At 44.1% G+C, this 16,599-nt stretch overlaps 1 protein-coding gene across 8 annotated transcripts in view; it reads right to left on the reverse strand.

Annotated features, from left to right (window-relative positions):
- Positions 1-16,599, reverse strand: part of LOC102377708 (kalirin RhoGEF kinase) — a 140,371-nt gene that overhangs the window by 53,806 nt on the left and 69,966 nt on the right. For all 8 annotated transcript variants that reach the window (XM_025196963.1, XM_025196965.1, XM_025196962.1 and 5 more), the window contains 6 exons: positions 12,602-12,668; positions 10,359-10,462; positions 7,243-7,312; positions 2,849-2,935; positions 1,834-1,926; positions 261-311 (listed from right to left, as the gene is read on the reverse strand). In XM_025196963.1, coding sequence (XP_025052748.1) covers positions 261-311; positions 1,834-1,926; positions 2,849-2,935; positions 7,243-7,312; positions 10,359-10,462; positions 12,602-12,668 — 472 coding nt within the window. The remainder of the gene's footprint in view (positions 1-260; positions 312-1,833; positions 1,927-2,848; positions 2,936-7,242; positions 7,313-10,358; positions 10,463-12,601; positions 12,669-16,599) is intronic.

The following is a 16,599-nucleotide window of genomic DNA, read 5'->3' on the forward strand; positions in this document are numbered from 1 at the left end:
GCACAAGCCTGATGTGAAGGTGAAAGCCTACATCTCTGAAGCCATAGCAAGATGTTTTAACCACTCTACCACGACATCCCATGCTACATCCAGCAGAGTTTAGTTTTGCTTCTGGTTTAACTTGCACGTCCCATTTCTTTTCCTCCCCGCCCAATTCTTCAATCACTGCCAAACATCAGTGGGCATTTCCTCTATTCAAAATCATACTGAATTATGCTGCAATATAGAGATGAGTTAATATATCAATATTGCCTATGTACCTCTGTCTCAGAACATTCCAGTCCAGCTTTTTCACTGTATCTCAGGAAGTCCTAAAGACAATCAAGATAGTTTGCATTAGAAAGTTTTAGGAAAGCGATTACTCCACAAAAAGTGAACATCAGAATGTAACTCCACAGAAAGTGAAAAAAATACTTTGATAGCACTTTATTTCTGAGGATACCAGAGAAACTTATTTATCCGACCACACAAGCAAGTTTTGATTAACTGATTTAATATTACTGTTATACCCTTCCTATAGATGGGGAAAATAGTACCTAAGGTCAACTGACTGGTTGAAATTTGTGTATTGAAACAGACTGAATTGGTACTCGTACGTGGGAAAGCTGCCTTAGTCTCTTATTTTAAGCCACAAGATGACACATGTGTAGATACCATTTGGAGACTGTGTAGACCAGGGGTGGGCAATTATTTCGGGCAGAGGGCCGCTTACTGAGTTTTGGCAAGCCATCGAGGGCCACATGCCAGGCAGCCAGGAGCAGATATATATTAATTTTCTAAATTTTTTATAGGCTCCGTGTGCCGGAAAGAATGACCTGGCGGGCTGCATCCTGCCCGCGGGCTGCATCTTGCCCACTTCTGGTGTAGACTAACACAATCATCTTTGGAACTACCAATTTTTCATGGCAATCAATAAAAATGCAGGCAGATGTCAGTCTGAGACTTTAGTTCAAATGAGGAAAAACAACAAGAATCCCAGTACCGTTGGTGATTACAGCCCAAATTCTAGAAGTGTCTAATTTGGGGCATTCAACTTGATACCTTGCCAAGACTGGATTTTCAGGAGTGCTTTGAAACAGTTGAAGTTGTGGCCAAGTCACCTATGGGGGTCCTAATCTTGGAGCGGGCAGGGGGAAAGAAAAATAAGACAGGTTTCCAAGATGACATCCGAAACTACATACACTGGACAAGTTAGACTTTAGTTTCTCGTTCTGGGACACAGGACATCAATATTTGAAAGTTCAGTACACAACACCTGGACCCTACTTCCACCTCCTACCCCACCGCTGCTACTTTGTTTTAGCAACAGCTGGAGGTCTGTTTCAGTTAGAGCCGACTCGAGCACTGGGAAGTTTCCCTCTGGGTTGTTCATGGAAAAAGCACTCTCATTTGAAACTTATTCAATAGGAAGTTTGAAAAAAATAAATTAAGGAGGGGAAAAATCCAATTCTCCACCATACAATTGTTTTCTTCAGTTTTTGCTAGGGTTATTTTCTCCTCCAAGAAAAATCAGTAATGAGCTGGGGCACCTGCCCAAAATGCTTAATTAAAAAGTTACAGAAATAGTAGATGATTTCAGTTTTCCTTTTGAGAAAGATTAACTCAAAATGAGATTTTTCTGTAGAAGTTGTCTAATTCCCCCAATATTTTTCAATTAAAAAGAGAAAAAAAGACGTATTGAAATTTTGATTGGTTCCAATTCCAGTGCAATCATGCAGACCAGGAATACACTTGCTTACACAACTTATTTTTTCTGTCACGATATATCAAAGCATCTGAAACCGACCAGGCTCCGATTACTCCAGCTTTATCTTGAGTATCGATTTCTATTACCTTGAGTAGAAGCTGGTATTTTGTTATTCTCTGGATGGGTTTGATCAAAAAGTCACTGAGGGTTAACCGCTGGTTTATTTCTTGCTGAAGCTCCTGAAAAAACATTGATAATTGAGGCCATTAAAAACTGTGATTGCAACAAAATACAGAATAAGACGTAAGAAGAACTATTCCATGAAGAAAGGCAGGATGCAATCAAGTGTGTCAAGTGACATTTGTTTCGGTTTAAGATCGCTCTCTTTAGTCTTCTCTTTATCTTTCAAGAAAATATTTTAGAAGTCTATGATTTAAGACTCTGACAGTGTCACATTTTGGCAAGCATCTTCTCCTGGTTGAAAGCTGGCATAAACCCTGAGACTCTTGCTTCCAGCTGGAGTTACAGCTAAGGAGTCTGCCCTTCAGGCTTCAGTGGGGTCAGGGTCAAACAGAAAGCCTTAAATGTATGATACGATATAATGACCTGTACCCTTTATTAAAATGAAGCACTTGCCCTTTGTTGAAACCAGCTTCCTGCATCTGTGCGCACACACTATTTATATACACACACATGTACACACACACACACCAGATATATAGATACATATCATATATAGACGAGTCAGTTCCCAAAGACTTCCACAGAAGTAGGTTCTCAATATCAATATTTAAGACTCAACAATTGCCAATAGTTGCCGGACAGAATAATACTTTCCAAATAACAATCAATCATGCCCTATCAAAACCCTCAACTTTCCTCCCCGCAGACGAAAGGCTGGAAAGACTACTTCAGACCAAAGAGGTTTGGCAAAAGGAAATATTGTTGAAAGTCAGCAGCCGAACCAATAGCTAGAAATTAATGGAATAAGAATTTGAGATAGATTTAAGAACCATTCCTGGACACAAGAGAGAAGAGATAGAGTCAAAATAAATGAATGCTTGGTTTAGCCTAAACCATAGTTTGTCAGCTAACCCTCCAATTAAATTAGACACTACACATTTAAAAAGCACAGCATCTAGCACACGCGGTCAGGCTTACCTCAAAATATGCATCATATTCAGCTACTACGTATTCTGATCGTGGCTTGTTTTGGCAATACACCACATACATGTGCAATCGTCTTTCCTGTGAAGGCAAAAAGCACGCCAGTCTGGTCACGTATTTAAGATAAAAAGCCTGCAGTAGCCAGTGAGTAGGCTAGGAAGAAGCGCGAAAACTGCTCTGCTTGGATTTGTCAATGCACTGATTTTCTAAAAGCATCTTGGACTTGATTCTCCAGTCCCTTGAACTTTGCATGCACATTTCCACCTAAGAACAAGAGTATCTTATAAAAAGCATACATCTATCTTTAAGCCCTGCTTTTACAGGCATAAGGTACCAGAACAATGCCAGATGCACAGCAATGGGGAACTGGGATTGGTCCATCTGACCCAATCTATCAATTTCCTTTGCTAAAAGGAAACGAGACAAAATGTGTTGCCCCTCCCCTATGAAAACGTCAACACAAATAGACTTATGCTTCAAGCATCCATCCCCTCAAACAGCTTTCCTCTGAACAGTCCCACTGAGTTCAATAGCGCAAGTCAAGTGCATAGATGTTTGCCAGATGGAAGACTGAAAACAATGGACTGAACCTTCAACCAGGAGAAATTCAGCACGGCTGGTATGTATTTTCAGTGCAACCAAGGCTCTGGCATAGTCCCTTGATATAACTTCATGAGCCACCTGGAGTAAAAATGTCTAGGAAACTGTACCAAACCAGCACTATACCCATGTTACATAGATGATATTTTCATAATCCTGAACTGAACACATGGACTCATTGACATCTACCACAGGTTTAACATCATCACCCTTCAAATCCAACTCTCTCTGGAATACTCCTAAACCGACACCGAATTCCTAGATACCACAATCTATATCCAACATGGCACCCTACAAACCACCATATACAAAACCCTCCCCTCCAAAAAACAACTCATGGACCACCAAACTTAAGCCCAAAAGATCAGCAATCATGCCAAGCACATCAAAAAAGAGCTGTAATCTACAGTCAGGCCCTTAGATACCACTGCATCTGCTCAGAGGATAACACTTGTAAGCCTAAAATCTTCCCTTATACAACAAGGACATTCTAGTACAATCTATTTCTTTACATGTGAAAGAGCTATCCAAATACCCCACATTAACCTGCTATAATATAAAAAGAAACCACACACCCCTGGTGGTCACCTACCACCCCATACTGGAACTAATCAGAAGAATCAAACAACTACAGTCAACACTCAAAGATCAGACCTGGAGACAAATATTTCCAGATCCTTTGCTCCTGGCTTTCAAACTATCCTCTAACCCTGCCAAGCTCAGAAGCAAACTCCCCAGTAGACATCAAGTGGGACACAGCCTTGCCTTAGCAAGAAACAGTTAACCTCAAAACATCTCCACTGCTACTACAACCCACACCTCCTCATAATGAAAACATCAGAATCGGTGGTTCCTACACATGCCTTTCCCAAAGCGTGATATACCCAATCCAATGCACCAGATGCTGCAAGAGCAACTATGTGGGTGAAATTAAACAAATTATATATATGTGACATTAAACACACATACACACACATATAGATATAGGCTATAGATATAGCCTATAGACAAGGCTATCTATATCTAGATATAGATATCTATATATCTATATATATAGTGTGTGCGTGTGTTTAATTTCACCCACATAGCTTCGTAGTTGGTAGGGTCAGAAGGGACCTGAGCAGATCATCAAGTCCGACCCCCTGCCCTGGGCAGGAAAGAGTACTGGGGTCAAACAACCCCAGCAAGGTGTTCATCCAGCCTCCTCTTAAAGACCCCCAGGGTAGGAGCCAGCACCACTTCCCTTGGAAGTTGGTTCCAGGTCCTAGCCGCCCTGACAGTGAAGTAGCGCCTCCTGATGTCTAGTCTGAATCTACCCTCTGCCAGCTTGTGACTGTTATTTCTAGTCACTCCTGGTAGCACTCGGGGGAACAGGGACTCCCCCAATGGCTGCTGGTCCCCCTTGACTAGTTTGTAAATGGCCATTAGATCCCCCCTCAGCCTTCTCTTGTGGAGGCTGAACAGGTTCAGGTCCCATAGCCTCGCCTCATAGGGCCTGTCCTGCTGCCCCCTGATCATGCGAGTGGCTCTCCTTTGGACCCTCTCCATAATGGCCACGTCCCTCCTGAAGTGAGGCGCCCAGAACTGGACACAGTACTCCAGCTGCAGCCTGACCAGTGTTGCACAGAGGGAGAGGATCACCTCCTTGGACCTGCCTGAGATGCATCTGTGAATGCATGACAAGGTATGGTTGGCCTTCCTGACCATGTCCCCGCACTGTCGGTCCATGTTCATTTTGGCATCAATAATGACTCCAAGATCCTTTTCTGCCCCCGCACTGACGAGAAGGGAGTTCCCCAGCCTGTAGGTACGCTGCTGGTTCTTCCTCCCCAGGTGCAGCACCTTGCACTTGTCAGTGTTGAACCCCATCCTGTTCTCATCTGCCCACCCCTGTAACCTGTCTAGGTCCGATTGCAGCCTATTCCTCCCTTCTAGCGTGCCCACTTCCCCCCACATCTTAGTGTCGTCTGCGAATTTGAACAGGGTGCTTTTTACTCCCTCGTCCCAGTCACTGATAAAGATGTTGAACAGCGCAGGCCCAAGAACCGAGCCCTGGGGGACCCCACTGCCCACATCCCTCCAGGTCAAATAAGACCCGTCCACCACCACTCTCTGGGTGCAGCCCTCCAGCCCGTTAGTGACCCATTTGACTGTGTAGGTGTCGACGCCACAGTCCCCTAGTTTTTTAATGAGAATAGGGTGAGAGACAGTGTCGGAGGCTTTCCTAAAGTCCAGAAAGACTACGTCCACTGCTACCCCTGCGTCTAAGGATTTTGTAACCTGGTCATAAAAGGCCACCAGGTTGGTCTGACAGGACCTGCCTCTAATGAACCCACATAGTTGCCCTTGCAGCATCTGATGCATTGGATCTATATATAGATAGATTGCACCAGAATGAACTCTTACAGGAAAAATGAAAGACAGACACAAATACACCATTAGGAGCACATTTGTCACAGAACAACCATTTCCTGTGACCTCGCTATCCTCATGCTCAAGGGAAGTCTACCTACAAACTTTCAAAGACAACCCTGGGAAAATTCATAAGCTGGCTGGACACTACAAACCATGGACTTAACACTGATATTGATTTAATGGCACATTATAAAACCTACCGATTCCTAAACTCTTCCCACACATGAAAGCCCTCCTCCCTTTTGATAGGCCTTTATCTCCCAGTAATCAGCTTCCTTTCTTCCACTAATTGTGTCTGCTACTTCTGGGAATTTCTCTCTTCCCTCTTCCAAATGTCCTTTACTACTATGCTGCTCTGGCTTTAATGCCTCAGACCCAAAGAAGAGTGTCTTGCATTTGAGAGATTGCCTAACTAGCCTAACTACACAGCTGGTCCAATAAAAACTATCTTGCCCTATGAAATCCTTGCCGAATACTATTCTAAAAAGTAGTTCTAAATTAAGACACATGATAACTTTCTGGAAAGGCTAGATGGATATGAGATTTTGGCCGTCACTGAAGAAGTCCTTGCCATTGCTCCATCTGCCCTGACCAGCCCTGGTCCCTGTATAAGTTCTCCGATACTCCCAGCCTCTCCTCTGCTGCCAGGAGGGAACCTAGAGTAGAAAAACTCTTCGCCCTTTCTTTCAGGCTCAGGTAGCAACTTCTGAGGTTTTAACCAAAGAAGCAGAAGAGATCTTTCACCCTTCCCTCCTGCCAACAACAGGGACAAGAGAAGCCTCCTCCTATTTCCAACCTTTGGACCCGATGATCTCACGAGGTCCCTTCCAGTCCTAATGTCTACGAACCCAGCCCGCTGTGTGAGAATGGCATGTGGTTACTGAAAGGAGGAGGAGAGGCTCTACCTGCTCTGTTTTGCTGCTCTTCCTCACAAAGTGGACAAATGAGGCAAAAAAATAAATCAGAAGAGGATTCCCCTACTCCGCCAGCGCTGAAATTTGCTAGGAGGCTGGAGTTTCCCATTGGGAGTCTAGCTCCAACCCCAACTCAAAGCCTCTTGACAGTGACTCTGATAGTGTAAAGATGATTTAGCATCTATCCATAGGCAATGGAGTGTCATCTTTTGTTCAACCCCCCCCTCCCCACACTCCCCTCCCCCCAAAAAACAGCCAACAACCCCAAAACCCACAATTTTAAAACAGATTTTTACATTGTAGGGCATTTCAATAGCTACAACAAAATAACTCTAGGACTTTTTGATATCTAGATTAACATTTAACACACATGAGAATAGCAAGTCAGCGCAAATCAGACAACATGGGGAAAGAGGCTTTGCCAAAGACGATGACTGTGGGACACAGGAGACAACTCACATGTTTTATAAAGAGCTGCGCTAAGCGGTCAGGTTCCTGAAGACACTTTTCCAGTTCAGCCAGGAAAAAGCTAAAATTAAAGAAGAGGAATAACTCAGAAAGTCTCCCCATGCCACACTTGTCTTTCCTACCCCGAATTATCCAGCCTACCTAAAAAAAAGTCAATATTAAAATTAATTGAGAGGGGAGCGGGGGAAAGGACCGGCTTTTTCCTTTAATGGCAGCGTGCTGTATGCATTTAAGATGGTGTAGTGCAAGAGGTCTGTTCTTCGATATGACGTATTCAATTGTGAGTGTGCTGGTTTTCATTTCAGCTGGTTAACCTCCCCCGCAAAAAAACCCAAATGGAAAACAATGCAAAAGCAGGGTGTTTTCAGCTGAAGACTCCTCATCCAATAGCCAAAGAGGAGCGTGAAAACATCAGGCTTCACCAACCTTTTCCGTTGGTCAACAGAGAGACAGAGAAAAAGTCTTGACCAAATTAAAATTACTTTTCTGCCACACTTGTCAATTTAGTTTAAAGAAAACAAGCTTTTAATTGAAAGTCTTTCAGAAAAGTGATAACGAGGGCAGGTTGATCAATGAGGCTGTTAGCGAATTTACAAAACACTGTCTAGCCTAGACCAGACGCCTTGAAGATCTATGGTTTAAAAACTTCTAGGAATTGGTTTACGTGCCTAAAAGTAAGGCAGAAACACTTCAACAAAACTTTTAGAAACCTTTTGACCATCACCCTAAAGAGAAACAGGACCCTTTTTTCATCGTCTTCCTCTCTGGAATCGAGGGATTTCTAGGTGGACTGCCTCCATCTACAGCCTGGGCTTTTGCTAGCAGAACTGCAGAGGTTGAAGATGTGATTTCTTTTTCACCAAGGGCCCAGAAAGGTTCTCAGAGCTGGGAAAAATTTTAAGGTGCCCCCTTCTGGGGGTGCTCCCTGTGCATCAGTGTTACAGCCCCTAGGAAATAAATGGTTTTTCCTTGCCCCCTATGCTGACACACCTGCTTTTCATTCCCTCAGACATAGCTCTGCTGGGAAAATTTAAGCCTAGGCCAGTGATCCTCAACCAGGGTGCCAGGGCATTGTGGGTGCTACCAGATCCTTCACAAGCTATGAAGAGATAAAGAAGTTACATTGGTGATGCGTAGGGGTGTACGTGGGTGCAAGTGCACCCCCTGAGATCGGCCGTGCACCCCCTGAAAGCGTCAGCTGCAAAACTGGAAGTGCAGTTCTGGTTTCGCTGCTGGCTTGGCAGTCGGCCGCTGGGGGACCCCCCGTTGGTGATCTGGTGTCCCCCCAGATTCGGGAGGCACCAGTCGCCCATGGCAAGTTGTGAAGGAGATGAGCTGATAAGCTAAGTAGATAAACACAGGCTCAGACGTATCCCTGCCACTGACCCTTCCCCACCCAGTGCCCAGCCCTGCCACGAGGAGGCAAGCACTGGAATACATAACTTAGTTTTTGAAGTAGGGGTACAGACAGAAGTGACAATTCTTGCCTGATCTGGGCACAGGAAGCGGGCAGAGAAAGTGGTCCACAGCCATGACCGAACAAGTGCATGGCCACAGACTGCTTAAAAAAAAAAAAGTGACCGCTCGGGTGTCAATCTGACCCCGCATTGCAGGAGGATTTAGATGAAGACGTTTCAAAACGTAGCATCTTCTATAACTTGTGTCTGCCAGACTGTCACTGTTTCAGAACGGGAGTGGGGAGGGAGTGGAGGGAGGTGAATCTGGGGGGGTTTCAGCCCCCGCTGGAGGGTGGGGCAGGTATACTGGAGCCACTGTGGGGTGGGGACCCACCGCACCCTCCAGCCCCAGCTGAGAAACCCCTCGAACGAGCTCCCTCTGCTCCTTTTCCCCCCCTCCCGTTCTGGAAGCAGCGGGGGGTTGGTGGGGAGGAGGAGCCATTGGTAGGAGAAACCGGGTGCGGGGCAGCCAGCGTCTAAACTCCCCATCCCCCTGGAACCAACAGTGAACTTGTGTTTGCTCCACGGGATCGCTGTCACGCAGACCGCTTCCTGCAAAGCGTTCTCACTTACAGAAAAGTTATTTTCAGTCCAATGAGGGGGTGTTCTGAGTCTAGAAAGGTTGAGAACCACTGGCCTATGCACTAAACACCATTAGGACCACATGGTGAACAAGCATGCTGCAAGTACTCAGCAGAGAAGCAGACAGAAAGCTTATCTTGGCATGAATTGCTCAAGTTTACACTTTTGCTCTAATTCAACACATGAGTATGGAAGTTTATAAATGCAAATGGACTACTGCCAAGACAAAAAGCCACCTTCCAGATCTGAGCTCAGTGACCAGATATGGACATTTGGAGAATTCTATTATAACAAAACATTCATAGGATTACAAATTAAATCAGAAAAGTATCAGCAGCCATCCTAATCTAGTTGCTTATGTGCGTATTTCTAACCAGGGCCTCTACTGTGTTGTTAAAAGCACTCTGTGCAGAATCAGACAGAAGTCTGTCTGAAGACACTATTCTATTCTAATTAAATCTTCTGTTCAAGGTATCTGATATTGCAAATTGATCATTTAGATGAAGAGAAAGGGGAGGGTCAGCCTGCCAGCCCAGGGCTGGTGCCCCCGGTTCAACATGCCACAGAGGGGCTTGCCTGGGACACAAGGGTACTTCAGCACGGGGCTAGCTGGCAGACAGCCCTGCACTTGTGGCCCAGCCAGCCGGAGTAGTGTCTACAAGTGTGCTGCTGCTGGTTAAAAAAAAAAACTCTGCAGCAGGGTAGTACTTGTATTTACAAGCACTTCCCTGCTGTGGAGTTAATTATTTTACTCCAGCCTAATAGGGGTGCACGTGTAGATGCACAAGGTTTACTGTGGAGCTAATTAGTCAACTCTGCAGTAAACGGCTTGTGTAGATGTGCCCACTGAGACCAGTGGAAGCAGAGGTTAAACAGAAGCACCTCTGAATAATCGGACTATTGTTATTTAGTTACCACACCTTGGAAATTTTGGCCTGAAAGTTGTCCACGATGAATTTGAAGTAACCCAAGTGTAAAAGCATGGATAGAAGCCAAGCACCACAATTCTCATTTTATTTCTTTCCTTTAATAAAGTACAATTATCAAAGATGCTTTAAAAAGACTTACTCTTTGTGCCAGTCATAAATCTGGTGGATATTGCCAAACACAATTTTGTCTTTCCCTTTCATGTCTTCAGGAACCCCTTTTTCTTCTATTCTCTTCATGAAGCCCTTTAGTGCAAGAGAGATCAGCAATTAGCAAATGGACCAATTGAAGAGGGAGAACAATTAGGCTCATTTTTTTTTCTGAGCAAGTACAAGTTACGTGTCACAATACATAGGATTTCTTGCCTTAGAAGAAAAGCAGGAGTTTATAAATGCCTTTTAACACAAATTCAAAGCAAGATACTGGTCCTCGCTATTTTAAAAATTATACGGCTTGCTTAAAAGCAAGCTATACGAGGATTTCTTCTGCAGCTGTACAATGGTTAACTAAGCCTTTATTAAATGTCACTAAAGAGACAAGTGCAATTAGAAGAAAGTTAAATAAAGAGGTAGTTTGTTGAGTTTTTGGATTCCCAGAGAAGCACAAGATGACAAACTCTGAACAGATAATTTTTTCTTCCATTTATGAAAGAATGTATTTTGGGAGCACAAAACCATACGGCAAATCCACATAAGTAGGATTTCTCATGCCTCCTGAGCATTACGTTAGGAGTCTTTGGAGCTTTGCAGCTCCATCAGTTTACATTTGTATCATATTTCACTAGTATGACAACACACAAGTGGAAAGCTTTTGAAAGCAACTACTGTGTGGAAGGGAGAACAGCCACTGAGTTGATAAACTGACAAACCGTAAAAAAACCCATTCACATAGGCAGCTAGTTTTGGTACCCCCCCCCCACCCCTTTTTTGGATCCCCCATTTTGCAACAACTAGAATTTAGTACACCGACTGCCTCAAAGTGAAGAGCTAAGCGTCCGGTTGGGGGCCCAAAGCCTCCAAGAATTAGTGGATAATTCTGCAAATATCAGACACTATTTCTTTTATCCCAAATAAAAAAAACAACAAAAGACAAAAAAAAACCTCTTGATAGGCCATGAAGCTTGGGTGTAGGTACCAGATTTTGGAGGTATTAAAAATGCCAGAGTCTGGTTTGTGCCATGCTGAATTATGTTGATGTTATTAGTAGTCAGTTCATTTTTCGAGGAGGATGGGAACCAATGCACTAAGCAGCATCTCTGCAGAAAAGGACCTGGGGGTTACAGTGGACAATAAACTGAATAGGAGCCAGCAGTGTGCCCTTGCTGCCAGGAAGGTCAATGGCATGCTGGGCTGCATTAGTAGGAGTGTTGCCAGAAGATCAAGGGAAGTGATTATTCCCCTTTATTCAGCCCTGGTGAGGCCACATCTGGAGTAGTGTCCAGTTTTGGGACCCCCACTACAGAAAGGATGTGGACAAGTTGGAGAGAGGACAGTGGAGGACAACAGTAATGGTTCATGGGGCTGGGGCACATGACTTATGAGAAGAGAAGAGGCTGAGGGAACTGGGCTTATTGTCTCTGGAGAAGACAGAGAGGATTTAATAGCAGCTTTCACCTACCTAAAGGGTTGTTACAAAGGGGATGGAGCTAGACTATTCTCAGTGATGACAGAACAAGCAGCAATGGGCTCAAGTTGCAGCAAAGGAAATGTAGGTTAGATATCAGGGGGGAAAAAACCTCTTACCAGGAGGGTAGTGAAGCACTAGAACAGGTTACCCAGAGAGTCTCCATTCTTGGAGGTTTTGAAGACCCGGCTAGACAAAGCCTTGGCTGGGGATGATCTAGTTGGGGATGATCCTGCTTTAAGCAGGGGTTGGACTAGAGGCGACCTCCTGAGGTCCCTTCCAACCCTAATTTCCTACAATTTCTACGATCTCTGTATAATAGTAAAAAGGTGATCTATTCTCTATCACAGTCTTGAAGACTGTACTACAGTCAGAAAGGTCTCAATCACAACCCAGCTGAAGCAACACATTTGAGTTAAAACCTAACATTTGCTTTTATTAGACCAACTTAAATAATAAATGATATCTGTTTCACCCAAAGAACCTTGTCTGCCTATGTCTTTAGACCAACACGGCTACAGCCTACACCCCTGTAACCTGACATTTAGTAATATTTGCAGTTGGCTTCAACAGGTTCCAGAGTTATTAGCAGCAACCCCACAGCTTGGATTTAGGAAGCTGCATACCAGACAAGACAGGAAAATGGCTTTAAACGCACATTTTTAAATAGGTGCGCTCCAGGAGCCCACTGTTGATTCTGATGGAAAATCACCACTTCATTCTAGTGAGCAATTACAGATTGTAGGACCATTTCAACTCACCTCTACCACAGTTCCCAAATCTTTGACATAGTCTTTCTCAGTCTGTACCAGCTCATTTAAGACGAACCTAAATAAAATAAATAAGGTTTATAGTCAGGATTCTCAAAATACGTTTCCTCTTCTCCACCATACACCATATTCTTACTAGAAATTAAAAAAAAAATCCTCCATCCAGTTCACATGAAATGTTTCTCTCAACTTTATGGCTCAATTGTTGCTGTTAGATGAAACAATCCAGGTCAGCATATTTCTTAGCTATGGCAGAGACGACATCTTGAATCCTCTTTCCTGATTTTTTTTTCTACGCTGGATTACATGGAATTATATTCCTACCACAAAAAACTCATATCCCTCGTACGTCTACTCTTCATTTGCTACGTCCTGTATTTGCCATAGCAATCACCACAGATCTTGTGCACAATCTGTGGTCTTGTCTCAAGCATGAAAAATTTTGCTCCCCAGCATTTATAAGCCCCTTCCTCTACTCCAGTTTGCTCCAGACGACAGCAAATAAGTTTTATTTCTTGAGGTTCAACCTCAGGGCAGTGAATCCTATTTCTTTACTAAAGCAGTCAATTCTTTATGGTAAATAATGCAAATAAGAGTCCAAGGTATCCTTATTTCAAAGCTAGCTCTGGGTAGAATAGTTATCTAATGCACCTCCGATGCACACAAACGAGGCCAGGCTAAAAACCAATGTTAACTAAACTGATAAATCATATGATGTTCTTTAGACGGACAATTTCAAGACTTACGCTTTGCCACAAACTCCCCCCCCCGTTACAGCAATACCAGTATTTGTCACTTTGTGAACTGAATTCCACCCAGGCCTCAACTCAATAATGCAGCGATGGGGCTAACAAAACAGGGGGATGGCTTTCTTGCATGGGTTTACTTTCCATACATCCATCGAGTGTCCCACTTCAAGAGAAAGGGACAAAAGTTGACTATTACCAGGGCTCGAGTAAAGGTCCCTACAAGGAGGACCTACTGTATGAAGAGGAAGCTTGAGCAATGTGGACTAAGGGGAATTCTGATGTTAGGCCACAGCTGTCCACTTGCAAACACGTACACATGCCCCACTGAAACTGGGCCATGAACCAAAGGGGTGGGAGGAAAATCTCAGGCAGACTAACAGGCGGCATCCTGTGCAGTGGCAAGATACAGAGAGACCTTGCTTAGTCGAGACAAAAATAAAAGCAGCCATATGCTGTTTTACATAGAAAAGCACCTTTTCTCCCAGAGAACTTCACGGACTACCTATGAAACATTAGCGCATCTTGCTAAATTACAGGGGTGTAGGTTGTAGCCGTGTTGGTCCAAGGACATAGGCAGACAAGGCTCTTTGGGTGAATCTGGTATCTTTTATTAGACCGACTTAAATAGTTGGAAACATTTTTCTTAGCAAGCTTTTGGGCTTAAAAATCCTTTGTCATGCTAAATTAGGCATTCTGATCCCACAGGAATAGCTGAGGGTCTGCACACTCAGTCCAGAGAGGCTGGATAACTTCACAATTCTCCTTAGTCCACATAGTTCACGTTTCCTCTTCATACAGCGGGTCTCTCTTTGTAGGTATTTTTATTCAAGTGCTGATAACAGTCAACTTTTGTCCCTTTCTCTTGAAGTGGGACACTCGATGGATGTATGGAAAGTGAACCCATACAAGAAAGCCGTCCCCCTGTTTTGTTAACCCCATCACTGCATTATTGAGTGGAGGCCTGGGTGGAATTTAGGATGAGCGTGCCATACACGCTGTTGTCACACTATTGCCACAGTGTGACAATAGTGTGTACAACACACTCTCATCCTTTGTTTAGGCAGGACACACAGTACACAAAGGTCCCCATCGTGGAGATGTCATACAGCTTCTTGTTCATCTAAGAGCTAAACTCACCCCCTTGGGTAGGAGCTATTGAGTGCCACTGGAAATGCCAGCTGCTCTAGGAAACATCCTGCCAAGTTGTGTGCATGGGTGGCAGGCACGTGGGGCAAATCGCTGCTCACGAGCCCCTGGCAAGCATATGCTGCAGACTGTCTCCTGGCCCTACCTGCCATTCTTTGCCAAAAGGTGCGCTGACTCTTTCACGCACTGATGTACCAGCAACAGTACCAGGTAGGACTCCTGCCCTGAAAACTGGCTCTTGAAGAGAAAGGACCTTTCTGCTCTCTCCCCTCACCATCACGTTAGTCAACACAAAGCAGGGATTTTGTCTCCTGCGTCCACATGATCAAAAATACCAGATACCAATAATCTGTGAATCACTAGAGCACTGAAAAGATGCTCTCTCCAGAAGCGCGGCAGCGACTCCGTAATGAGGGCCAGGCTCGTATCAGTGAGGCTTCACAACAAAAGTAAAAATCATGACCTTTTACTTGTGCTTCAGGAAGCTGGTTTGGCACCTGCACCGACTACTTTACTTTCAGGCACCTCGTTTCGAGACCATCAAGGCTTCGCGCTCCATATATAGGAACAGAAAGTCTGAGCACCTCTTGATATTTTGACATTCATTTCTTAACCATGTATGAAGACAAGTCCTTCTGCAATTACTTTTTAAAAATTCCTTCTTTGAAAGGGGTTGCTGCCAGAGAACAAGTTCCCTTGCCCATTTTTCCGATACTGTAGATTAGGAAAAAAGGAAGTCATTTACAAAAAAAGTACCTGCATTCCCAACAACAGCCTGGTACTGCATATGCATTATTCTAATATAGACGTGCTTTCTTCTACCTGGGTGTGGGAGTGAATAAGGAAGAGGGAAGAAGGACAGCCTTCTCACTTCTAAATAAACCTGAGTACTTAATACTGGTGCATCATGATAACCCCTTACATTTACTCATCGAATGGTATTCCCAAGGACTACTGCTTTATTCTGGTAGAAATACTGTAGCCAAGCCTGTTCCTAGAGCTGTTTCTCCCCCCAAAGAAATTAAACAGAAAAGTGCACAAATTGAAAGGCACACAGGCAATTATCACCTCTGAATGCGTCTTTGCAAGGGTTCACTTGCAACTTGCTTGGAAATGAGGGTCATAGCTTGAGTCTGGATCTCAGTTACCTAATATGGACATGGAATTAAACAAAGCTAGGAGCACCAGCCGTGAAACACAGAAATAAAATAACTAAAGATGACAGGCCGCCTTGTTCTGAAAGCTACTAGCAGGTGTTCCCAAACATCCTAGAATTAAAGACATTATTTATACGGACAGTCATGAAATATATGTAGCTCGCTGCTGCCAGAGCTCTTGAACTGCTGAAAGTTATGGTATATAGTTATTAGCACTGTGGCAAGCTCTGCAGTAGCAAAAGGCTAGAATTACAACCGGTAGTGGTCGACTGGTAATGTATTAGTCAAACAGACACTGAAAGAGGCATTTGCAGTGTGATCGAGATCCTAAGTGACAGAGATCCATCCCAGTAGAGGAGTTCTTCAGATGCGCAGAGCACTGCTCTCGTCTAACACAAGAATCTGCAAAAAATCACCCGTCTTGTTTAAGCACAACATCCTGTCCTTTACCCAGTTGCTTCTCTAGCTTCCCGAGACAAAAACTCAAAGAGGCCTGTACTGACTTGCAGAGCCCCAGGCCATTTTACTCCCACTTGCTTTCCTGTTCTCAGCTACTTCCTCTCCTTGGTTTCCTTCCCATGCTTTCAGTCCTTCCCTAACTGGCCGATATTCCTCCAGCTCTCTACTTGGAGGTCTATTTCCCATTCGGGCAACGCTATTTTAAAAGATTCAGTAGAGCTGCGGTGCTCCCATGCTCAGGGTGTTCATAAATCAGAGCAGCCACACGATCTTTTGTTATAACCCTTGACAGGCCTTCCAACCCTGGACGGTTATTGTAAGACAGAGGAGAAGCACACAAGCTGCAAGGCATGCCTTAAAAATCAAGAGCACTTCAAGACAGGGGTATCCTCCTTGTCATCCTCTTTATATTGTAATATAGAACAGGCTTGTGTAAACCAACCCCCCTTCTACTCCTCTTTCATTAGCAACTATAAGC

Source organism: Alligator sinensis, unplaced genomic scaffold (assembly GCF_000455745.1).
Source record: "Alligator sinensis unplaced genomic scaffold, ASM45574v1 scaffold4_1, whole genome shotgun sequence".
NCBI classification, from domain to species: Eukaryota; Metazoa; Chordata; order Crocodylia; family Alligatoridae; genus Alligator; species Alligator sinensis.